This window comes from Curcuma longa, chromosome 21 (genome assembly GCF_044706935.1).
Source record: "Curcuma longa cultivar G26 ecotype Majalengka, Jawa Barat chromosome 21, ITB_CL_G26_1.1, whole genome shotgun sequence".
Lineage (NCBI taxonomy): Eukaryota > Viridiplantae > Streptophyta > Magnoliopsida > Zingiberales > Zingiberaceae > Curcuma > Curcuma longa.
The window spans coordinates 11,594,342-11,620,191 of NC_133881.1; the positions used below are offsets into that span (position 1 = coordinate 11,594,342).

General features: G+C 36.5%; 2 protein-coding genes and 1 pseudogene across 3 annotated transcripts; 2 read left to right on the forward strand and 1 right to left on the reverse strand.

Moving 5' to 3' along the window:
• The first annotated feature begins 1,593 nt into the window (after positions 1-1,593).
• On the forward strand, positions 1,594-5,914 carry LOC141814425 (glycine--tRNA ligase, mitochondrial 1-like). The gene is made up of 9 exons (XM_074702391.1): positions 1,594-2,007; positions 2,323-2,705; positions 2,790-2,907; positions 3,402-3,596; positions 3,677-3,901; positions 4,488-4,547; positions 4,719-4,799; positions 4,900-5,305; positions 5,461-5,914. The coding sequence occupies exons 1-9, from the start codon at positions 1,630-1,632 to the stop codon at positions 5,697-5,699; spliced, it is 2,085 nt and encodes a 694-aa protein (XP_074558492.1). The 5' UTR covers positions 1,594-1,629; the 3' UTR covers positions 5,700-5,914.
• A 1,818-nt stretch (positions 5,915-7,732) lies between these two features.
• On the forward strand, positions 7,733-19,062 carry LOC141814424 (uncharacterized). Of its 2 annotated transcripts, XM_074702389.1 has the most exons (18): positions 7,733-7,858; positions 8,474-8,543; positions 8,632-9,198; positions 9,275-9,451; positions 9,561-9,674; positions 9,913-9,971; positions 10,141-10,207; positions 10,320-10,371; positions 10,490-10,582; positions 10,738-10,821; positions 10,956-11,380; positions 12,779-12,840; positions 13,075-13,144; positions 15,089-15,169; positions 15,281-15,382; positions 17,099-17,223; positions 17,633-17,753; positions 18,756-19,062. In XM_074702389.1, the coding sequence occupies exons 1-18, from the start codon at positions 7,737-7,739 to the stop codon at positions 18,849-18,851; spliced, it is 2,487 nt and encodes an 828-aa protein (XP_074558490.1). In that variant the 5' UTR covers positions 7,733-7,736; the 3' UTR covers positions 18,852-19,062. The 2 variants fall into 2 exon arrangements, with proteins under 2 accessions (XP_074558490.1, XP_074558491.1); XM_074702390.1 differs by lacking the exons at positions 15,281-15,382; positions 17,099-17,223; positions 17,633-17,753; positions 18,756-19,062 and adding an exon at positions 13,218-13,269.
• Positions 19,063-19,598: 536 nt separating this feature from the next.
• LOC141814428 (putative serine/threonine-protein kinase PBL25) lies at positions 19,599-21,212 on the reverse strand (annotated as a pseudogene).
• Between the last annotated feature and the right edge of the window lie 4,638 nt (positions 21,213-25,850).

The following is a 25,850-nucleotide window of genomic DNA, read 5'->3' on the forward strand; positions in this document are numbered from 1 at the left end:
ATTTGAAATTAAATATTTTTATCGATCATATCAAACATCACAAAATAAATAACAATAGTTAATTATTTTATGCTTAAGATAAAAAAAAATAGGGGACTTAATTAATTTCGCCACTAACCTTCCAAGAGATTAGGAATTCCTAAATGCGACGTATACTTAATTAGACGGTCTCTTATATTGATAGCTAAGTGTTGTCGGCCCTCTAATCTTATTGGACTAATCTCTTTTTTATTATTGGACTAAACAATAAACATCCTTAATCCTTTGTTTAGTCGCTCTTTAATGGTGCCTTTTCGAAATGCGTCATCCGTGACGCACACCTTTTCCACATTGCCCCCTTCATCTCTCATAAATTATATAAAACTATCCGGCATGTGTGCACGTTTACCCACTTCATTAAATTAACTCATTGGGATCTTACAAAATTATCTATTCAAATTTTCTCTCTTCAATCAAAATCAGAGTTAAATACTCATTTAATTTTAAAATTTTTTAATTAAAAAAATTTATTGAGTCCGAATTTATTATTATTATTAATTTAATTCTAAAGATGAATCTTCTTCTTTAATTTATAAATAATTTCTGATAGAACAACTAATATTTTAAATTTTTTATATTTATCAAAACTAACCAATTATTTGGTTTGTATTATTTATTTAAATATATTAAATCCACATAATTACTATGGAAAATATGATCTTACCAAAAAAACTTATAATATTAAAATATTGTCATATGGCATTATAAAATTTAAAAGAGTGTGATTTTGATTCCCCACAAACCACAATGTGTTGGCACCCAAAATCTAGGGAGATATTTTGGCACCAAAAGGAGCCTTTGGGGCCTAATTTGGTCCCCTCAAAAGCAAACACTAAGAACATTATAATCATATTCTATTTGAATGAAAAGAAATGAACTATTCATGAGGTAATAATTGGATAAGTATTATTAAAATATGATTGATGAGAGATATTTCAGACCTCAGTTCATTAGCACACGAAGGAATACAATAATTATCATAACCCTAAAAGACACAACAGTTACAATGATACCCTTTAATGAAATGAGTTTGTACTTTTCTCCCTATATAAGATAGGAGAAGGAGGATTTTTAAAAAGACATTACGTAAAATTTAGTTTTATAATCTATTTTACTTTATTTTTTATTATTTTTTATTTTTATATTATCTAAGATTTTATGATGACTTAGATATTAGAGGGATCTTATCGATAACTTCCAACGAGTTCTTTTGACACGCTATTATACTTAGCAGAGTCAGCACGGAGAAAATGAAGAGAAAGATCGTGTTTTTTAGCGAGGTAGATTTCGAACGCCGCATTAAAACAGCCATTTATGGAAATTATTATTTGCTTTTAAAAGATTAGTAGTTAATTTGATACAGGCCGAGATTTATCAACAAGGCCGGGCCCAAATGTGTGTTAGTGGTTCAAATTGGGCCTAAATGACATGTTTTTGAAGTTTCACATGTGGCCCATTGGGCCCTTGCCTAATAGTATTAGCCAAGCTGTGGGCAAAATTGTCTTTTTATTATTAGCACTAATTACTTCGCTTCGATTTCCGCGTCTCCACGTCGTTCCAAAACCCTCTCTCTCTCTTCCTCCGCCGTCGATGGCCGCATCCGAGGAGCACCTCCGGCGAGCTCTGGCGGAGAAGCAAGCCTCAGTTGATGCCCAAGCCGAGACCGTACGCGATCTCAAGTCCCGTCCTGACGCCCGTCAGGCCGAGATCGACGCCGCCGTCGAGGCCCTCAAAGCGCTCAAGGTGGAGGCGGGCGCCGCTGCCCGCCGCCTTCAAGCGGCCATCTCCAGCAACACCGATGGGGCCTCTGCAAGCAGGGAAGCTTTCCGTCAGGCCGTCGTCAATACCCTCGAGCGGAGGCTCTTCTACATTCCATCCTTCAAGATCTACCGCGGTGTGGCAGGGCTCTACGACTACGGGCCTCCCGGATGCGCCGTGAAGTCCAATGTGCTCGCCTTCTGGCGCCAGGTAATGAAGCTGAATCCTCGATCTTGGCACCACTAGATCCTAATTTGGCTGATCTGTGGAATGTAGTTTTATAGTACACAATAGTGTCTATTAGCTCATAGTCATCTAATTTCCCTGTCTAGACAGTGGAATCAACAAAAAGGATTTGTTTTTATGTCAAATTGACATTTTTGGACCCGATCTATGGTAGTCTCGTGATTTTTAGCATGCTTTAGTATGTAGATATAGTGATTCTAATTTTGCTGCTTTCAACTGTTTCTTGGGCATTGAATTGCTTGTATATAGCTCGCTCAATTTTATTGCCTTTCATCTTAGCATTTTGTTCTGGAGGAGAACATGCTGGAGGTTGATTGCCCATGTGTCACACCTGAGATTGTCCTCAAAGCATCTGGGCATGTGGAAAAGTTTACAGACCTGATGGTGAAAGATGAGAAGACAGGGATGTGCTACCGGGCTGACCACTTACTCAAGGATTTTTGCAAGGAGAAGCTTGAGAAGGACCTTACGTTGTCTTCTGAGAAGGCCGCAGAGCTCAGGCATGTCCTAGCAGTGTTGGATGACCTTTCCGCTGAGGAATTGGGAGCAAAGCTGAAGGAGTATGGGATCACAGCTCCTGATACGAAGAATCTTCTCTCTGATCCTTATCCATTCAATCTTATGTTCCAAACCTCCATCGGGCCATCTGGCCTGAGCCCAGGGTTAGCTTTGAACTGATCTTAGATCATCATCACGTTTGATATACATCAGAAGTAATCTCTGTTATATGTGTGTGTTGGTTTTAGGTATATGCGACCAGAGACAGCACAAGGAATCTTTGTGAACTTTAAAGACTTGTACTATTATAATGGGAATAAGCTTCCTTTTGCAGCAGCTCAAATTGGTCAGGCATTCAGAAATGAGGTGTGGCTCTAACTCATTGTGTATATATGGTTACTTTTGACTATGGGTTTTGGCATAAAGGTTAACTGGAGCATATTGAATAAATTGTTCAAAAGTAAACTAAGTTAAATCTTCTCTGTCTCTGTTCATTGTTCTTGTTGATTTGGTAAAATATCTGACATTTACACCAAATTTCTTGTTGATTTGGTAAAATATCTGACACTTACACCAAATGCTCTGCTGAGTATTTACCTTTGTTTAACTATTGTAATTATTGGGATGTCTAGCTACTTACTCACCACTTTAATAATAGGGGTTAACCTTTCCTATGTATTAATTTTGTCATTCTTTTCCATTCAGTATTTCTGTTGTTTTTCTTCTGTGGATAGTTGATGTCCCCACAATGTTTTTTGGGAATAAGTTAGCTATTCTTATCTTTGCTGCATGAGGATTTAGATTCCTCCATATTTCTTTCTTGGTTAATTTGACAGTATTTGGTTATCTGTGCTGACCAGATTTCCCCTCGCCAAGGTCTTCTAAGGGTTCGTGAATTCACTCTAGCAGAGATTGAGCATTTTGTAGATCCTAATGACAAATCTCACCCCAAGTTTGGTGATGTTGCCGAGTTGGAATTTTTTATGTTCCCTAGGGAGGAGCAGCTAGCAGGTAAATCAGCACAGCCTATGGTTCTTGGTGAGGCAGTTTCAAAGGTTTGTCTCTACTCGTGCTGCCACTGCCCTATTTTCAGAGTTTATGTTCTAGTTTTGAAATTCCAAGATTCTATCTCCAGGGAATTGTCAACAATGAAACACTTGGTTACTTCATAGGGAGGGTATACCTCTTTTTAACACTGCTTGGGATTGATAAAGAACGATTACGCTTCAGGCAACACCTGCCAAATGAGATGGCTCACTATGCTGCTGACTGTTGGGATGCAGAGATAGAGTGTTCCTATGGTTGGATTGAATGCGTGGGGATTGCTGATAGATCTGCTTATGATTTACGAGCTCACTCAGTAAGTCTGAATCCTAATGATTGCTGCAGCAAGTTCTAACATGTAACGAGCAATAATTGTAATGCTATTGCCATTAAATTTTTTTACTTTATTCTGAGGAGGATACGGATTAAAAAATAATAATCATGGTACATACCTTATTTTTCTTAAGTGACTCACACCTCTTGTATTCTCCTTTCTTATGCTAGTTGCTCAAGAAATGAAAATATAGGCTTGTTGGTTCATTTTATGTTGATAATATATATTTATGTCATTTCATGTCTGCTTGTATTAGCAAATTTTGTAAGATTGATTATGGTTGAAGATGAATATTGTTTTTTTTTCAACAATTTTATGAAAATTAAAGCTTTAAGCACATATCCATCCACACACCATGGGAGAATATTTTTGGCAAGCATGCAAATGCTCAGTCACATCTAGATCTAAGTGTACTTTTTTAGCCTGATTATGAATAGTGTTTATTGAATTTTTAATTAGCACCTTCTACATGGATACTAAGCTTCCAGTTCATATTTCTGACATTTATATGGGAAGATTTACAAAACTCTATTTTATGGGTACCTATGTTATTGTAAATTGTTTACAGGAGAAAAGTGGCGTTCCACTGGTTGCCCATGAGAAGTTCCCAGAACCTAGAGAGGTTGAGGTAAGCTGTTCTTCTTTTGTTTTCTGATTTGGAAATTTATTATTTTTGCATGGATATTTCGGAGACTGACACATGTAGATTGACGAGCTATCTTTGGCCTAGACTTCTAGATGCTATTTCTCCCTCTCTTTCAAGATTGAGTATTTCTGATTCTCCTTGCTTGTGGTTCAGAAACTTGTTATCGTACCATCAAAGAAAGAACTTGGTCTCGCATTCAAGGGCAACCAAAAGATGGTGGTTGAAGCATTGGAGGTAAAGCACAAAGTCTGTTTGTGCTTATGACAATTGTGATGCCGTATGTAACATTTATATCAATTTAATTTCTGATAGTGCCAAATTGCTCCGTGGACAGGCCATGAGTGAAAAGGAAGCATTGGAAATGAAAGCCACTTTGGAATCTAAAGGCGAAATGGATTTCCATATATGCACCATTGGGAAAACTGTTTCCATTACAAAGAAGATGGTGTCTATCAGCATGGAAAAGAAGAAAGAACACCAAAGGGTCTTCACTCCTTCTGTTATTGAGCCATCTTTTGGAATTGGACGAATAATTTACTGTCTTTTTGAGCATTCTTTTTACACAAGGCCAAGCAAAGCAGAAGATGAGCAGTTGAATGTGTTCAGTTTCCCTCCTCTTGTTGCTCCTATCAAATGCACTGTCTTCCCTTTGATCAAATCACAAAAGTTCGATGATGTTGCCAAAATCATTGCTAAGTCTCTTACAGCAGCCGGGATTTCACATATCATAGACATAACAGGTACTTTGGAAGCAGTAGACTGAACAATCAACAAACTCTACTCTAATTTTGACCTAAATTATGATCAAGAATGTGTTCTTATATAAGCTTAATCAATTTGCTAACTTTACACAAACTATTGATGTACAATTTGTCTTTCTCTTGGAACCTTGCAGGTACCTCAATCGGGAAGAGGTACGCTAGGACAGATGAGATTGGAGTACCACTTGCCATTACTGTTGATTCGACGACAAGTGTAACTATCCGTGAGAGGGATAGTAAGCAGCAGATACGTATCAGCATTGATGAGGTAGCTTCAGTCGTGAAAGAGGTAACAGATGGAGAAAGCACATGGGGGGATGTAATGTGGAGATACCCAACCCATTCAGCTCTACACACCGAAGAAGACGAATGAGCAACTGAGGAACAACATACTCAGATTGATGAACAATTCATTCGCCTTGTGGACACTTGCAGTTTATTAAACTAAGGCGATATAATTGTCAGTGAAACATGGGCATAACTTTCAAGTTTCCACATAGTTTGGCTTCTTTATTTATCGAAACCTGTACTGTTATTTTCAGAAGTTTGTGACTTTAGAAGTGTGAATTTTGACAGTGTTTTTGGTTATTTGGTTCAAAGATTCAAGTTTTCAGGTGGAAGAATCAGTCAAATGCAGCATCAGTATCAACTGTAAGATTTTATTGCTGCCACTGACAGTTTTGTCATTAGCTCTTTTAGCTTATATTAATGATAATATACATTTGACATTAACTAAAAAATGATAAAATGAAATTTCACATATCTTATTTTGTTCTCATGTGTTTCAAAGATTATGCATCTCATCTACCAAGATCAATCAATAGTCTTCTTATATTATCACTTACTTTATGAAGTGTTCTATGTGAAGCCATCATGTATGCAGTGCCTCCACTAAACATGATCATTATTCATATCCCACATGCTTCATTACTTACACAGTTTGTCATCTTATTTTAAATATCATGTTAAATTTAAAATAAAATATAGAGATTTTGCTAGTTTAATAACTTTTCCACGTTATAACAAGTGGATAAGGCCAAACAACATTAATTGCATTCTTATCTTTTTTTTATGTCAAATATCAATTAATCATTAGTTTGACTGATATAAAAATGACTTTAGTATTTATATTTGACAATAAATTGAAATTTATACGAAATTATGATGTTTTAATAACTCATTTCTATTTCTTATAAGAGTGTTAAAATGTTTTGGAAAAAAATAACAAAATAAGTGTGACAAAGTTTTTTTTTATGAACACACTTTGTTTCATAAAATAATTGATCATAATTTTAACGTACTTTTTTTTTTATAATTCAAATATCCAACATCCAACTAATCCTAGAGGCAATCGATTAAGTCCATAAAAATTTTCTATCGATCATCTAGATAAATCAAAAAGCACAGATCAATCTCGATGCATGATTCAGTATCATAAAATTTTCAAACTCTCCATATTTAATATGCCCTGGATAAAATTTAAATCCTTATCGTCTAAAAAATTCATTCTACTTTTTATTATCACATCATAATTTTGAAGTTGTCTTATAATTATTATTTTTAATTGATATCAGATTATCCAACCATTCAGATCAACTAATTAGGTATCCAACCAACTAATTTTGAGATGACTAATCTAATTTCATAAAAAAATTTTTATTGACCATCTAAAAAAAATTCAAAAGTACTCATAATGAACGATTCAACAATCCAACATTAGATCAATCATCCATTAAAAAAATTAATCTCATAATTCACTATAATTTAGACTCAATTTTTAAATATATGAAAAATTATATAGACATCCCGCCGCATACTTTGAAGTATACAAAAGGAACATAATTTATCTGCATATAAGCAGAGCAGGCAAGTGAGCGTGTTAAAAAGAGAAACTTTTTGCACAGAAATATAGGGAAAAGAAAGAGAAAAAGGGGGTGGATTCGAAAATAGTTCCTCGATCTTACTCGGAGTAATTGGGTTCCGCATGTGGGCATGTCTTTCGAATGACTATTATGGTAGTCACTGGGTGTCACTAGAACGAGTACGAATATTTATTATTTGGAAGTCAGGGCCTTTTCTCATGTCATCATTCGGCAAACTAGAAAATTTTCACTTTGGTATCCAAAATTTATCAGAATTGCTATTACAGATCCTACCATTTAAAACATATCAATTTATTCTAAAAGAATTTAGGGCAAAAATAGATAAAAAATCTGAGGATGATATTTTTCCTAGTTTGAAATTTGAGTTTTATATAGGATGAAGTGAGATTTTTTGATATTATGGGGGTGAAATTAAAATTTCATCTTGTATACTTAATATTAATGCAGAAGAATACAATATCAATGATTCAATATAATATTTAGGTCTCATAAATGAGTAACGGACCGGCAGTGGCACTGGGTCTACTATGCTTCAATCAAGATCTTTCCGAAGTCTCTCTCCTACTCGCGCATCCACGCGTAGAGGCGAAGGCGATCGAGCGGCGATGAAGGGGAAGAGCCTTCCGATCATCACGTTCGAGCACAAGAGGTAAGCGACGAGCAGCGATCCGTCTCCTCCTCCATCGCCCTGCGTCGTTGTTCCTGTTGGTGGAGATGGCGCGGGGGATCGCCACCACGTGTTCCTCTCCTTGCGGGTTTATGCACTCCGCGATTTCCGCTCTCATTCCGTTCCGGTTTCTTTTCCGGCCCTTTTTCGCTATTCTACTTTTTTTTTCCCGTGTCCTTTTTGTTCCTGTACCTTTGAGACCGAATTGGGCAATGTAGTTACGATCCGTGCTTCTACTTTTTATTATTTTTATTATTGATTCGCGTTGGGGATTCCGAAATTTTTTTGTAAAATTAAAAAAATTAGCCGATCGTGGATGATTCCTTCGCGAATCGACATCCTAGATCCCCTTCTGGAATCTAGGGTTTTAGCTTGATTGAGAAATCAGTCGATGGGTCATGTGATTGGAGTTTCTTTTGAGGTGTTTGGATTGGATTAAGCATTTCCTTTTCTATGGCAGCTGAATTGAGGTAGATTCAGGACAATTCCTTTTTATTCTAGGGTTGTAATCTATTGATATTTAAGAGCGATCCTCGGGTTTTGAAGTTTTTGAGATTTCATTGATGTGTTTTGTCTTGGTGGTGGAGATGTGAGCAGGGATGCCTACGGGTTTGCAGTGCGGCCGCAACACTTGCAGAGATACCGAGAGTATGCAAATATTTACAACGTAAGGATGGCATATGGATTTTACTTGTATTATTTGGTGGAATGATGCTGTGGATCAGTTTTAAAAATTTTGGTGCGTTTAATTGCAGGAAGAGGAAGAAGAGAGATCGGAGAGGTGGAATGATTTCCTCGAGAGGTTGTCTGGTTCTGGTATCAAAGTCACTGATGGCTTATCAGCAGGGAAAAGGAGGATTAGGGAGCATTTGGAAGCCGCCATAGTGTCTGGAATGGATAATGTTCTTAATGAGACTAGCGACTGCAATGCCATTGATGAGGTTCGCTCCACGAAACAGACATCAGAAGAGGAAAAAAAAATTCGTTGTGCCCAAACTTGGGCCCGGATCCGTCCATCCCTTAGTGCCATTGAGCAGATGATGAGTCACCGGGTAAAAAGGAAAAACTCAGAAGGTGGTGATCAAGCTGCTCCAAAGAGTAGGCCAAACCTTGCACCTATAGAAGAGGTGAAGATCTCAGAAGACTCAGAAGATGAGTTTTATGATATTGAAAGATCTGATCTAGTTCAGGAGGTGTCTTCTGGAGATGATGGAAATGTTGATTCCAGTACGAGTATCTCTAGTCAAGGGGTACCAGAACAGACAAAAGAAGAACTGGAGTGCTTGGTCCGTGGGGGGCTCCCGATGGCTCTTAGAGGAGAGGTGTATTTCACTTATTGCATCTACTTTTGGTATTGCATTTCTTTTCACAATATTAATCTTTGCCTGCAACATGTAGCTATGGCAAGCTTTTGTTGGTGTTGGAGCACGTAGGGTGGAAGGATATTACAATAGTTTGCTAGATGTAGAAAATAATACAGATGGCAAAGAAGTTGATTCTATGCTTAAGGATGAGAATGGAGTCAAAAAAAGGATTTCTCAGGGAGCTGAAAAATGGAAAGGACAGATAGAGAAGGTTGCTACCAACATAATCTTTAGAATTATCTTTTATTTTATGTAATCCCTAGCCACTTGTCACAGTAAGATTACTACTCTTAAATTAATGCGTTGCTTCCATTTTCAAGGATCTGCCTAGAACTTTCCCTGGTCATCCTGCTTTAGATGAGAATGGAAGAAATGCTTTAAGGCGCTTACTCACTGCATATGCTCGGCATAATCCATCTGTTGGTTATTGTCAGGTGTGTTCTTCTACTAGCTTCTCATTCGTCTTTAACATTATTCTTTTCTAAATAGGTTTGCAATGAGTTTCACCAGACTTGATGTTTATGTTCTTTTGCGCATCCCATTCTGAATTTGATCAGCACTTTTTCTTCAGCAAATATCGGATGCACATCCCCATTTAATAGTTTATAGATATCCTATTTTGTTCCTTTTTAATACATTAAACTGAGTTATATCATTTGGCATGAATTGCAGGCAATGAACTTTTTTGCAGGATTACTTCTTTTGCTGATGCCTGAAGAAAATGCATTTTGGTAAGCTGCACCATTATTTTCAGATTTATTGAAGGATATATTTTTCACATGTAGCGAGAAACCTTGTTGATTTTGACTAATTTGCTTTAGCATTGCAAGAAATGACTTGTTCCTTAACTATATATAAATCACAGATTAACTGGTTCTAATTTACTTGAAATAACCACAGGACTTTATTGGGTATCATTGATGACTATTTTGATGGTTACTACTCCGAGGAAATGATTGAATCTCAGGTGATCCTCTGTTGCTAGTACCTTCAAGTGTATTTTCCATTTACAAAGTTCTTTTAGTAAAAGGGCTTTTCTTGTTGATGTATTGACATAAAAACATTCATATATGTCCCAGGTGGATCAACTTGTTTTTGAGGATTTAGTCCGTGAAAGATTTCCAAAATTAGGTTCTAACTTCCTGTAACTTGATCAATTTTGCATATTTTTTAAAGGAAAGCTGAAGTATTAACAAGCATATTTTATTGGTCACAATTCTCATCTAATTTTTTTCGTATCAAATTCCAGTGAATCATCTGGATTATCTTGGAGTGCAGGTGGCATGGGTTACAGGACCATGGTTCCTTTCCATTTTTGTGAATATGCTTCCCTGGGAAAGTGGTCAGGTTTTATTTTATGTCATATATGTGATACTTATTTGCAACTATTTAATTACTTCAACATTCTGAATCTTGTATTTAACATTTATCATTGTTTATTTATTATTTAGAATAAAATGTCTGTTTTTATAATTGTGATGTGTTGGAAAAGTATAGTTCTTCGAGTCTGGGATGTGCTTTTGTTCGAGGGAAGTAGAGAGATGCTTTTTCGCACAGCATTAGCTTTGATGGAATTATATGGTACTGATCTAATGTTTTTTTAATATCCATTTGATAATATAAGAAAAGTTTGATTGGAAACTGACATCTAGTGTAGTTTAAAATTTTCAGTGAGCTTAACAACAGGACTTTTCTTTTCTTACGCATATGTTTAGGTCCTGCAATTGTAACGACAAAGGATGCTGGAGATGCTGTAACGTTGTTGCAGTCACTTGCTGGTTCTACTTTTGACAGTAGTCAGCTTGTTTTGACCGCTTGCATGGGATATCAACCTGTAAATGAGATAAAACTACAAGAATTAAGGAACAAACATCGACCATCAGTGATTGCTGCCATGGAGGAAAGGTCTAAAGGGCTTCGTGTTTGGAAAGACTCTAAAGGTCTTGCAACTAAGCTATATAGTTTCAAGCGTGATAATGGACCACTAGTATCTGAAGCAAAAGCTAAAGAAAATGTTGGTGAAGCAAACAACAATGGGGACATCCAATCTATCGAGTCTGATTTGACAGATTGTGAGGATGTTCTTAGTACTCTGACAGTTGATGCAGAGTTGGATTCTCTACCAGATCTTCAAGAGCAGGTATTTCTTCTTTTACTTTCTTTTGACTATTACAATGTCAAACACTTACTACTCACTGACTCACTACACAATATGATGGCTTCATTAAATTGAAAAGCTAACTAAAATTTAAAAATGTTTACCCTTTTGTAAAAGGAACAATCAATGTTTAAAGTGCCCTTCCATGCTGGAGTTTCAATCTCCTTCCAGAATTATAGGATTTCCATATCATGTCATGCCATCCTTCGACATGCTTGAAACTTTTCTGAGATAAACTCAAATGAGTTCTAATCCTATAAAAAATATCTCAACTAATGATTATATTTAGTAAGCATCATGCATTGGATTGGACATTACTTATTGTAGCATCAGATTAATTTTATATTTTTCTAGGACCCACATAACTAATGCTCTGAAGTATGAGTCATCATAATAGAATCTTTCTATCCTGTCACTACTGTTTGTTGAGGCTTCTCTTTCCCTCTTCTTTCTTTTTTAGTTTCATCTCCTTCCTGTGACCAACATACAAAGTCGGAGGTTGAGTTATGAGAAGTGTCACTCAATTCTGAATTGTGCAAGTTTTCTCGGCAACTAGAATGATACTTTTCGGCAAATACCATTCGGTATTATAAACTACAAGAATGATTGTTGTAGATGCAAATACTATAGACACTGTGCTCTAACCTCAAGCTCAAAGGCTAGTTGTGGTTCTTATGACCTCACTCTAAGTACATTCTTAGCTTTTAACTTGCATGGAATGAAAATTTCAGCTATATTTGTTTAGAAATTTAATCTGGTCAACTGGTGGGATATTGCTTGCCTCCTTTTCTTTTTACAAGTACTGTGACCATGTATATTTTCCCATCGTGAATAGACATGAGTAGATTTTACATTGGGTGATTAAACTAATATTCTTTATTTCTATGTCCATTGTTCTAAATGCTATTCATGTCAAATTGAACAAGAGGGTAGATAGCTGCAGAGATCTTTCTTTTGAGAGAATTACAGATCGATGGAATGTAATAGATCAGTTCAGGAAGAGAAAGAAATTAAACTGAAGAAGATGGATCTCTCTGCTAGTTTCTGAATCTTAGAAGTTGTCTAACTTTGCAATTTTTTTAAAAGTGAACTAATCCTATTACCAGACATACAAACTTCGAATAGAGTAGATTTAATATCATTTACCTCCATTTGCTATAGCAGTAACTAAAGATTCTTACTGATATCATCTTGATGGTTTACTTAGGAATTTGTACATGGCAAAGAGAATAGGATTGCAAATACACATGTGGTCCATCTTTCCAATATAAGATCTATTGATCCAATGAATCCAAAGAATTGAAAATACTGTACGATCATGATATACAACCATTGCATCCTGGAGTTATTTTGAAATTTGTTCTGTTTTTTTTTCTTCAGGCCACATGGTTAAGGGTGGAATTATGTAGATTGCTTGAGGAGAAAAGATCTGCCACCCTCAGGTTTGTGTTTGTACACTAAGCTTTTAAATATTTCCTTTAGCTATTAAATTATTGCAACTGCTAGTTTATCCTGAAAATGCAAGAACCTGAAACCATCTAGAGAATGATTTTAGATTTATGTTAAATTAAATATGATCTACTGACACAATCTTAACGAGCCTTCTCATATCTAATTCATCTCAGCACTTAATGTCGAGTCTAAGTTTCTGTTGTTCTTTTTCTGCCATTTTATAGAGCTGAAGAGTTGGAGACTGCATTAATGGAGATGGTGAAGCAAGACAATAGACGACTTTTGAGTGCAAAAGTAATACAAGCTACTCATTTTTTGTTTTGCATTGTTACAATTGTTTAAACTTATATATCATACTTTTTTCTAGGATGTTGTCATTCTCAAGAAGGGCCCCAATATAATGTGCACATGTTCTTGAGGTCATTAATATTGATTGCCTTAAGTAATGCAAAAAACAATTCTAACTGACCATTGCTAAGGCAAGAACCACTTGAGTCACAATGGGCAAGAACCTGGTTGCCTAGGTGCACATTTCATAAAATACTAGAATTTAAACCAACCAAGATATAATAAAAAAATTCATCATTTATGTGACTTTGAAACTTGTTATAGCATTACTAAATCAACTGATTTTTTTGTACTGATCATAAAAGTGCTTAAGTTAGTCGGGATGACTTTAAAAAGTTTTATCTCAATGCAAGCACTGCTTTATCAGAAGGGTCTTTACTGCAGGAATTGATTGTTATCTAGGTGATGACATCTGAGGACAATTGTCGTAGACAACACCCTTTTATTTTACCTTTTGAATTCCCCTGCTCAGTTCTTTCACTTCCACTTTCTCCAATTTCCTGTTTGAGGTATTTTCCTTATCTTTGTCTCTCCCTGCTTTCTTTGAGATAAAGATAATTTTCATGCTTCTTATTTTTCTCTTTCTCCCTCTAGTTATCTCTTAACTCCCTTGTCTCTGAATTGAGTATTTCTATATATCTATATATAACAAAAACCTCATACAACTTTCTTTGCCAAAGCTAAAGCTTTTCCTATAACAGTTTATTTTTATCTTTTAGCTCCTTTTAGACAACAACAAAGAGAAGTTGCATGTTTCTAATGGCAACTAATTCTTATTAATGACAGGTAAACTTCATGAATGAAAAGGATTCATGCTTTTTCTATAATAAGGAACCACCTTTTGCTGGAATGAGCGCACTGACTTCAACGGACATAGTGCTTTAGTGTATTAAAATTGCTAAATTTTCTTGCAGTGATCACATGCAAATTTTTCTTTGACTACTGTCAGACCATAGCATAAAGGATGAAAAAAGGAGTTTATGAAGAAGCATTTTGCCTTAATCTTTTCAAATTTTAGTAGACAATAGATTGACTTTATTCATGTTATTAATTTGTTAAGCTAGAACCTTACCTTTTCCACCAGACAATTGCTTTCAAGAATTTGGTATATACTACTCACCATTTGTCTTAATTTAAATCCTTAACATCTACTAGAATAATATGTTATTAAAACTGTTTTTAGGTTGTGATATTAAAGGTTTTTATGCATGTGCATTGATCTCATATTCCAGTTAATATTCGACTAGTTTGAATATATTAGTTCATATCATATTTAATTTTTTAGTAAATACCATCTTGTTTTAACAGATCTTTGACGAGATTGAATAGTCTTATCTTTTAGACGAACTTCCTTCGTAATAATTCCCTACACTTAGGGTCAAATGCTGTGCATTATGTTCATAAGATGGAAGAGAGAGTACTTTAATCAGTTTTGAAGTGCATGTGAGATTATCAAATACGCTGCAGCATTCTAGTATTTAATAAATAAAAATATCTTTGAAAAATTCCATAATCGGGTTTTAAATGGAATGGTTTGTAGTTCTCAAAAAATAACTACATTGTATAATTTCTGCAGACAAGTGGTACCTAATGAAAGGTGCAGCCATACATCCAAGCATTACAGGATTCCAAATTGGACTAATTCTTTGAACATACTGATTATTTCATACAACAAATATCAATATTTTTAAGAATCAAATAATCAGGTCTTGAATGAAATAATTAATATTCTTCAACAACTTCTATATGATAGACTTTCTGCAGATGTGTGATTTCTAATGAAAGGTGCAATCACACATCGCACTAGCAGCATTTATAAAATTGGATTATTGTTTGAACACGTTTTTTTCATTCCATACCAAAGCCTATGCTTCTCTTTGCCAATAATAGGTTGAACAATTGGAGCATGAGATAGCTGAGTTACAGCAGGCTTTAGCAGAGAAGCAGGAACAAGAACGTGCAATGCTTGAGGTGCATCCTGCCTTTGTTCATCTGCATATTGATATATGATGATATCCTTTCACACTATCCATCATAGTTAATTATTTATCATAGAAAAATAATGTACTTTGGTTTTTGAAGATATTGATGCGGGTTGAGCAAGAACAGAAGGTTACAGAAGATGCTCGCCTCTTTGCAGAGCAAGAGGCTGCTGCTCAGAGGCATTCTGCTCATGTCTTGCAGGTTATTCTCATCCTTGATTCATTGTTTTGACCAAGCTTGGATACTCATACCTTGTTCTAACAACTAAGGTTAATATATACAAATGACCTAGAGATGGCTCATGAAGTTGGGAAATGAAAATCCAGCATATGCTAGGGAGTACTGTCTTGTTAAATAAGATGAAGATTTAGATTACAAACTTTGTTAATGTTTGACATTACACTTGAAAGTTGCAGCCCCGATAGCATTGTGGATGACTAATTTAGAAAAATCAAGAATGGCTCAAGTAATTTTCTTTTGTTTAATTATTGTAGGTACAACAAAATTTGCACTCCTATATACTTTCCAACCTCTAAGGTATTAGGCTATTGGTGGATTATATGACTAATCATACTATGGTCATTGTCACTCAGCAGCCACATATTAGTTTTTTTATGTCCTGTCATGTTAATACAGCTCTCAGCTTATCTGTTGAACATTATTTCTGCAATTGTTGACTTACAATATGGACAACAACTAATCTTGGGTGCCTTTAGTTTAACTAATTCTTATCTCGTGATTAAGTTGAGAACACTTAAGCCTTGCTGTGGGCATTAACCTTCTTATTAACTATACCAACTATTTGAATGACAAGTAAATTTCAATTCTTCAGCACTGTTGCCTCTCTTTAGTTACATGCTTATATAATCAATCCTTGTTTAGTAACACAACTTCTAGCTTAGGCTCCATAGATTTGACGGAAACTACTTCCTAGGGAGGAAAACATTTTCAAGGAAAGCAAGTTAGATTGCCTTTTTGTTTGTACGGATTAGGATGAGTGGAAAGATGTTTTTAGTGTTGAACTAAATGGTTATTAACTTGAAAACCCAATTTCCATTGAATTATTCCCTAATCATCTTTCTTGACTGTTATTTATTTCATTCAAGGAATATGTATTACTACTCTATCAAATTCTACAATAAATACATATTTTTAGCATACTCAATAAACCAACCAGACCCACAGATTAGCGGCGCTAATGGGATTGGACAAACATGTCGTGCAGAATGGGTAGGTTGTGCGAACTAGATGAGTTGGATGGGTTGATTGGTCTAAATGAACTGTTTATCTATTATTGTTAGGGATCTTATATCATTACAACGATTTTATTACTTATACCATTCCTACAAACCAAATATAGAAATGAAAATGATCCATCTATTTTGTTTCATGAACCAAAGTAAGGAATAGGCATTCCTAGTTTATTCATCATATTTTTGTCCTTAGAAATAACTATTCTATGTAGAATAACAGTTTGAGCTAGTTCAATTGGCACGGCCTTGGTTTGAGTTGCACAAGTTTTGGGTCAGATCCCACTTCTTGTTGTTCTGTTGGGGTTTATCCCTTCCTTTCTTCTAAGGAACTATCATTTTGTGTTACTAGACCTTTTTTTGCAAAACTTTTCTTGGAAACAATGTTTAGTCAATCTCACAATATTAAGATGACAATTTGAAAATGTTTGCTTACACGCCTTTCTTTGTCCTCCTACGCACCATGTCTAATTATGACTACCAATCATAGTATGCATTTGAATTTCCTTGTACAATTTTTACTATGATCTTGTTTCTCCATTTTGGTATTATAGATGGTGCTTCCCAGTTATCTAATTACCAGAAAAATCTGTGTCATCAAACATTGATTATTGAAGGTGATCTCTGCATCGGGGACTTTTAATCCATTCTTGCTAGATATATGCAGGAAAAATATGAAGAAGCGATGTCTTTACTTGCGCAAATGGAGAACAGGGCTGTAATGGCAGAGACGATGCTGGAAGCTACATTGCAATACCAATCTAGCCAGCTCAAAGCACTGAACTCTCCAAAGTAGGCACAATAAACTAGTGCTTGTTGATTTTACTTTTTTGACCTCTTTGTGGTTAGAGGAGAATCAACTTTTCTGGTTATTGCAATATATGTTTATGTGCCACTAAGGGATGCCTCAAACTATCCTTTTTTAATTTCCTTTAACTTATCCAATTTTTTAAAATATCCTTATTGTGGTTTTCCTTGAGCATTGTCATTCATGTAACAAAAGCATGCTCAAGGTGCTGCTGGCACAAATAAGTACCAGTCCAATAGCTTCTGCTTTGCATCTTATGGTTCCCACAACATGATATTCCTTGTTTTTTTCCCTGATACATCTCTTTTAAGATTAATTTAACTCCACAGACTTTCTTCTCATTTTTCTGATGTCAACATGCAGTACCTTGACGTGAGTTTTGCTATTGTATAGGACACCAAGTTCAGATAATTCATCTGTGCGATCAAGTCAAGACTCATCTCAGGAAATTCCTCCCAGAAAAATAAGCTTGCTTTCTAGGCCATTTGTTCTTGGTTGGCGCGACAAAAATAAGGTAAGCCCTGCACAAGCAAATTCTTCATTTAATTTGCATAGGAACTTTTTGACTTGTTTGCTTAATACATGACTGTTACCTGAAAACAAATTCACTAAATACAAAGCACGGTTCTCCATTAGCAAAGCTTCAAATGTTTAAATGAAACAAGTAGATTTGTTCTCCAATAATTTTATTTTGTGATTTAGTGAAATTCTCCTGGTGAACTTGAATCATTACAGCTTTTCTATGATTTGATGCCATCAATATCACATTAGTTTTTGTCCAAAATATAACATAGATACAAGACAGAGCATATGCAACAAGCTCTAGATTTGGTGCATTCAATGCCACTCTCAACTTCATTGTACTCTTCTTTAAAATTATGTGTGCATCAAATTACCATCCATTGCCACCATAATTCTCCCTTCCCTTGGACATCGTCACCCCATCACTAGCTATGCTTTCTAGTGAAGTGTCACTAGAAATGTAGTGAACTCAAAACATAGAAATAATGCACGACACTAAATGGGAAAACTTCCATCAGCATTCAAATGCCAATGAGACGTCGTTAGGTATGTGCTTGTTGAGTTTCTTTGTTTACTTGATTTTAAAAGATTATACTGTTATGAGAACATACTTTTGATTCAATCCATCTATTACACCACATCCACATCAGATGACTGCCTTAGCTTACTAGAACTGAGCTCCTTTTTCAGTATGTAGTTAAAATTAACTGCAGTAATCGAACAAGGTGAGTCCTCTTATAATTATTCTGTGACATAAAAGCTATATTCTATCCTTCGGCCATAGTTCTTGAATTGTTGTACGTTTTTGTGACCCTGTTGTCTGCTGAATAAGCTTCATAAAGCAAGATTACACATGTATGGCTAGTAAGATCTGTATAGCAAATATATGGCCGTTGCGTAACAGCAAACTGGGGATTCTCGTCCATTCATATCTAATCTCATTGCATTTGGATGATCACATTTCATGAGTACGATCCTTGCATTTATTTTCCAGAGCAAACAGAATAACCCAGAGGAATCCGTTGACGGGGAGCAAAATGTAGAAACTATGAAGAGTGATATGAACGGGCACCAGGAGCTGGAAAAGTAAAACTTTGGATAAGCAGAGGTCTCATCGCTTGTTCCATGGCTGCCATATATGTCGATGCTCCAGCCTTTGGCCACGTCGGGAAGAAATGTTATTGTGAGCTTTTTGTATGCATTTAGGTTGCATAATTCATGGTGTAATCTGTGTAGGGAAATAGTATTAGTTCATCTGTTGATTGCTTGTTATTAATAAAAATTTAAGCCTGGTTAACTTAGCTGTGTCATAGACCTTGGTCATTAATGGCGTGTGCTCAGGGCCGGAAATATAAGCACCTAACGAAGCTTGTTTCCTGGAACTAACTAGGCATGACCTGTTTGAGTACTGAACCAATTTAAAAATATCAACAATTTTATAATTAAAAAAATAGTTTAGCAGTAATGATTTTTTAAAAATTAACTGCTCGGCTCGCTGCAACCCTGCTCGGACGATCCAAGTGCGTCCTTTTTCACACATTTGATTTAGAATTTTAGACTTCATACTGTGTGATAGGAAGAACAAATGTCTAACTGATCCAAAGAATCAACAAGCGTCCTTTTTCGCACATTTGATTTAGGACTTTAGGCTTCATACTGTGTGATAATAAGAGAACAAGAACAACTCTGAGATGTCAACTGATCCAAAGAATCAACAGTGGGATTTTCTAACAATATCAGACTAATTTTATTCTATAAATCGATTGTGGATAGCACAGCATACGCTGTCTCCTGTTCATTTCAACAAATCTGCCGTAAATTTACTAGCAAACAAAAACAAACATCTTCCTGGCTGCAGCCTAATTATCTTATCTCCCGCATCAAGCTGCTAATTCTGTAGCAACGTAGAAGAGAATGCATAGGAGTAAAAGAATATGAATCCACTAGAATGCCATCAATCCCCAGAGCTACCATCTGGGTGGTGATGGGTCGTCGGACCAGACCCTGTCGTAAGAAAGCTCAGCGTCATCACCACATCGGTCATTAAGGGGCGAACTGCGGACTCCTCTTGGAGACACATCGCAGCGACTGCAACAAGTTGATTCAATTCTTTCAAATTAAACTCTCCATCCAGAAGTGGATCGACTAGCTCCGGGTATCGCTTTTGATCTTTGAACATTGGCGTTGCCTGTTGAAGTAACAAGATAGAAATAATAGAAGATTGATTAAGGTCTCTCTATCAGACAGTAATGAGGGGGGCATACCCAAGAGACTAGGTTTTGTTCGTGTGTGGGCTTGGTGGTATCGATGACTCTTCTCCCGGTTACTAGTTCCAGCATGAGCACCCCAAAGCCGTACACATCTGCCTTCACAGATACTTCTCCTGAACTTGTACATTCAGGTCCAGAATAGCCATAAGAACCCATCAACTCACCCATCTGCCCTAATCTTGATAGTCCAAAATCAGAAAGCTTTGGTGAGAAATCTTCGTCGAGCAAGATGTTGGACGATTTGAGATCGCGGTAGATAACCGGCGGATTTGTTTTCTCGTGCAAATATTCTAGACCCTGTGCGGCACCATAAGCTATTTTTATCCTCGCGTGCCAGCTGAGAGGTTGTCGGCTAGATGGAAGGTCTGCCAACCAAAATCTTATGTAAACAAGCAATTCATATTGTTGTTTTTAGAACAATGAATCTTTGTAAGTACCTAGCAAATGTTTATCTAGGGAGCCCAAAGGGATGAACTCGTATACTAAAAGCCTTTGGTCACCATCTGCGCAGTATCCGATCATGTTGACGAGATTTTGATGATGGAGAAGACAAAGCTTTTTAACTTCAGTAAGGAAGTCTTTGTTTAATCCATTCTTGTCTAGTTGCTTAATTGCCACGGTCTAACAAGAAAGAAGGCATTAGACATCTATCCATGTTCATATAATTAGCCATCATACATACAATGAGTTTAACTATGCTTATGATTTTACTTTTCACCTGTCCAGAGTTCTCTAAAGAACCTTTGTAGACTTTACCAAAACCCCCTTCGCCTAGAACATAATCAGGTCGGAAATTTTTGGTTGCTGTGGCTAGCTCGCGAAATGTGAACGTTTTCACTCCATTACTTTCATTGCCAACATCAGTCTGGGCAGGGGCATTGGAGTTTGTATTGGGACGTTGGTGTTCTTTTGTGTGTTATCTGCATATCGATAACAAACATACTTAAAACTTATGTAGCTGAGCTTTTGTGGAGATGGTAATGATAAGGTAATAGATTCAAACTTATAAAGTAGAAAATCATCAACAGTTGTAACCGATAAAATTATTTGTGTTCTTTGATTTATAGGATAGACAAGATAAAGAGAAGCTCACCAAACTCATCCTGTTCTGCATCCGCTGTCACAGGCGGTTCCTTCCTCGAGGCACTCCTCTTGGACGAGAAACAAGGAAAGCAGCTCATGTTTCAGAAGACCGCCCTGGCCGCCTTGCGATTCTCCCCGAGCGCCTCGAATTTCATAGCAAACGTGTAGACTCGCATTTCACCGAACAGGTGGCGTCCCCCACGCGAGCGAGCATCCAGATTCGCATTCGAGCACGCAAGAGCTTCAGGGCATGCAAAGATCCGGTGATGAAAGACCAAGCGCGCGAAGTTTGATGAAAGATTGGATTTTGACGGAGGAAACGAGGAGGACGGGAGTTGGGGGAGGAAGCACTAACCAGAGGGAGGAAGGGAGAGTCCCCGTTTTGGGAGGGGGGCGGCGATCCGTCCGGCGCCTCGAAGGAGAGCCAGACGTGGAGAGGACATATTTGAAGAGCGTGCGTTAAGAGCCAGACGTGGATGCGAGCTTGTGGAGAGCTGGCAATGGCGGTGGATCGCCTCACCTGCGGTTAGATTTCTTCCCGTCATAAAAAATGGGTTATTTATTTATTTTTAAAAAACACCTTCATGCCACTCCTCGTATCATTTTTTAAAATTATTTTGTGAAGTAGAGACTTTGATGTTTTATTTAAATTTTTGATATTAGTCTTTTCCTTCAAATTCTTCTAAAATTTTAAATCCTCTTTGTTAATTTTTAGATTAAAAAAATCCTCAAATGAAAATTTCAACTTATTTAGCAAAGCTGTAAACTAAGTAAGTCTAGTCAAATTTCATACTTTCAACTTTATTTGATAAAGTAATATTAAGTTGAACTTAAAATTGTTGAAATAATTGTTTAAACCTAATTTGATTTTTTTTACGAGTTTGAGTTTGATTTAAATTTAATTTATATCATCAAACTCTCAATTCAAATTTATTTAATTATTTAAAATTTTTATAATTTTAAATTTTTTTGATTAATTATTAATTTAATAATATAAATTTATTTATTCATTTTGAAAGTTTATTTTTTATATATTATATTGATGAGAATTTTATTGGTGAATATAGTTCACGAGTTTTGTTCGTGAATATTATTCATAAATTTTATTGATCGTGAGTATTTTACAATCTTTGTTTATAAATATTAATAAGTTAAGCTCGTATATATATTCAATTTTATTCATTTAATTTAATAAATTATTTAAATTTATTTATTTAATTACAATTCTATCTTTGTTCAATTCTATCTTCCATAGGAAGAAAGTCTTGGGTTTCACATTCAAAGTTATAGGCCTAAGGCCTCTAATAGCCCAGGCTCTCTTGCCGGCTGGATTGGGCCCTGAACTGCAATGGTACTGCTCAACCATTAGTTTGGTAACCTTATTATTTAATGATAAATTTCATATCGGAAACACTACTGTTTCATAATTTTTTCATTAATAATAATAATAATAATAAGTATCATGCCTAAAAAAAATTCTTATAAATATTCTTTAGTTAGGGATCAAACCATGGATCCCTAAGTCACAATTCGAATGTCCTACCGTTGCACCATTGCCTCGGGACGGGTAACCTTATTATTTAAGCATCTAGAAACACTACTGTTTCATAATTTTTTCATATAGGAGGATGAAATAAAAATAAAAATAATAAGTCATGCATAATTTTGATTTTTAAATATTATTTCCTCACACCATCTTTCTTTTCTCCCTTGTGTTCTTTCCTTCGTGTAACTTACTCTCTTGTGGCTGAGAATAGAAAAGGATTTCCACAAATTGCAGACTGAGTGCTCGAGTCGTCAGTGCCATCATGTCACACCAAAAAGCTTCAGATGGCCGCCGGCCAATGCGCTGACTCAAAAGGCCACTACTCCACTCCACTCAACTCCACTCCAGTCCACCAGATAGATAAACTCAAAGATGATTCTCAGTCAGCTGCTGCTTCCACGCCTCCAATTAAAGGGCCCAAATCATATGCCTAAACTCGACAAATGTCAGATGATTATATCTCCACAGTCCTTGTCTGTTCCTTCTTTAAATGCAATGCAGCAATATTTCCAGCTTCCGGAATTAAGGAACAGTCTGAGCATGTGAAGTGGCAAATAATTGAAGCCTTTGTTCTTTGTCATCTTGTTGGCTGCTTCAGGACACAGACTTGCACATCAAAACATGGGCGCCTTGGACCTGCCTGACGATGATAAATGCTGCTTGCTCTTACAGAGTTTCGATGTGATCTGCAAACTTTTGTCTGTTTGTCACGCTGCTTGTGGTTTTATTTGTTTGCTTGCTTGCCTGAATAACTGCAAACCATGGAAGAATCGATCGATATCTGAATATCTTCAGCTGTTCCTGGGAACAAGTCAAAGGCTAAACCCTAATGAAGTGACTCCAAATCTTTCTAAATCTCCATGACTTTAACTACCGGATTTCGCTCTGGCCATGCCGTGGAGGTGTCTCCAACTCTAAGCACAGTAACTCGTTTGGCAGTGAACGTTGAGAGATCGCAGACTTCTCTGTCATTAAGGATCTGGGACTGGGGGAAAAAATCTTATTGAAGATTCAGTAACACTGCTTGCACAATATTGTTGTTTGTCTGCTCCACATCAAAAAACCTTTTTAAAAGATTATGCATATCTAATGAAATCCCAAACATGCACAAGAAACCAAGACATTTGTTTGAGCCAAATGAGAACAGCAAGTTCTGTGTAGTACTAATGCTTTGGTCAATGATCAAACATGAACTCATTTGTTGCCATGATGGCTTTGTAGGGCACTCCAGATATATTATATAGGGCAATGGAAAGATTGGCACAATCTTGTACTGAGGTGGCAGTGGGGCCGATCTTGATGCAGGGAAGAACTAAGTAGGTTTTAGCTAGGGTTGATGGTGATGATACTGACTGACCTTCTGCAAATGGAAAGCTGGTAATTAAGAGAGGCTATTGCACATGCATGAACTTGCATTTGTGCATTAAGGGTTCATGTTTAACCCCCGGGGCATAACTGAATTGGTTACGATGCAGCAGAGTTGCAGAAAAGGACAAGGATTAGAATCCTGGCAAAGTCAGACAATACCCTCCTGTGTCGTAACCAACTGCAGTTTCTCGATTTACTTCCTCACAGATGGTCGTGGGACCGACCGTGTAGGGTAGTTTTTAAAAGAAGTGCATTTGTGAGTTATGATAGTAGATAGAGTAGTAGTATTCAATGAATAGAGAAGAGTTTCACTAGTTTTCAAAAAATATTTCACTTGGCACCTTCGAAATGTTTGAAATTGTATTTTTGTGTCTGTGATTTTAGTTACCGTTTCTTGTTAGTTTTGACGAATCAAGGAGTACTCGGTGGTGGATGATAGTTTTAACCTCACTTAAAAATCATCTCATTCTTCCTTGTGGCCGGGCTCGAACGATGGTAGTTCTAATCGACATCTAAGTGGTTCTAAGCTTGCGGGGTAAATTAACATGAAACAAATATAGTAAGACTTCTTAAACTTTGGAGAGAAAGTAAAAGATTTTAGAAAGTTATATGGGCCAAAGTGATATTTATAATTAATTTCTTCTTTTAAACAAACATTGAATCCATTCACGATCGCACATGTCTCTTTCGATCTCTAGAGATGCTTTTACCTAGTGCGCTAAGGTGAATGCCATGTTGGGTTAGATATCAAGATGCGAATCAATGATAGTTATCAGGCCCAAGCAGCAAATCCTGCTTTTCTTCCCGGGTGATTGGACGAGACATCGAAATGTGACAAAGTTTATCACACACCGTCTTTTTGTTCATCAATGGGACATGAATATGCAACCTCTTCTTCGTCAACAAGATCAGTGCGGCTCCTACTTATCGTAAAAGAGTCTTACTACCAAATTAATTTATCCCAATTCTATTTTTATGAAAGAAAGAGTTCAACCATGCCATGAATGATGGTTTCACATCAAGGTGCGGTGCGGTCTAGCTACAGCTACGTATCGGTGATGCTACGACGAGTACGCCGGTGGGTCAGGTGGTTGAAGGGGGCGGACTTACGACTGAACTCTTCTTGGGAGACCTTACGACTGCTACAGATAGCTCTCAACACTATCTGGCTATCTCTCAAGAGTGAAACTCAATCCCCTCACTACATGCCTGTGAACCAGAGCTAATGATTATAGATCCTCTACCGTAGTAGAATTCACACCAACTTACTCTAGACAAAAAGTTGATAACGATTTGGCGATTTGAATCCATATATGACTTGATTCTATCAATTCCGGAACCCTCCCAAAAGAGATTCCACTTGAGCTATTCTCGTTCTAACGACAGAAGTCAAGCATTCCCCTTAAGGCGGGAAAACACCTTAATCATTTAACTGGGTATGAGAACTCCTCCCAACTAGTAGAAATTCATCCAAGAACGGATTCTTCAACATGTTGTTGATTTGATAAGATCTGCTGCTGATTTCAATAGTAAAGTAAACGGCTACTGACTATTGGAGTAAAGGAAGAGAGTTACGTGACTCCCGACTTAAGAGAGCTCCTGACCCAATTTCCAAGGTAGAATCGCTTTCATCATAGATATAGAGGCATTCTAAGAAGAAAGATTGCTTGAGTTGAATCACTATCTTTTTTCTTTTCAAGAAGTAGAAGATCCACGCGGAAATGGATTTGTTCAATTCCATCCGGCCGGGTTAGAGAAGAATAGAATAATGGAACCTGGGATTAGTAGTTGACTCCATTCCGGGGTTAGCTTTGGAGATGTT

Excerpts from the sequence above, each read along its gene's own strand:
- LOC141814425 (XM_074702391.1), top strand. The coding sequence starts at position 1,630 with ATGGCCGCATCCGAGGAGCACCTCCGGCGAGCTCTGGCGGAGAAGCAA. Across the intron at positions 2,706-2,789 it reads CCATCTGGCCTGAGCCCAGG|GTATATGCGACCAGAGACAG; the intron begins GTTAGCTTTGAA and ends TGTTGGTTTTAG. Across the intron at positions 5,306-5,460 it reads ACATATCATAGACATAACAG|GTACCTCAATCGGGAAGAGG; the intron begins GTACTTTGGAAG and ends GGAACCTTGCAG.
- LOC141814424 (XM_074702389.1), top strand. The coding sequence starts at position 7,737 with ATGCTTCAATCAAGATCTTTCCGAAGTCTCTCTCCTACTCGCGCATCC. Across the intron at positions 11,381-12,778 it reads TACCAGATCTTCAAGAGCAG|GCCACATGGTTAAGGGTGGA; the intron begins GTATTTCTTCTT and ends TTTTTTCTTCAG. Across the intron at positions 17,224-17,632 it reads AAAGCACTGAACTCTCCAAA|GACACCAAGTTCAGATAATT; the intron begins GTAGGCACAATA and ends GCTATTGTATAG.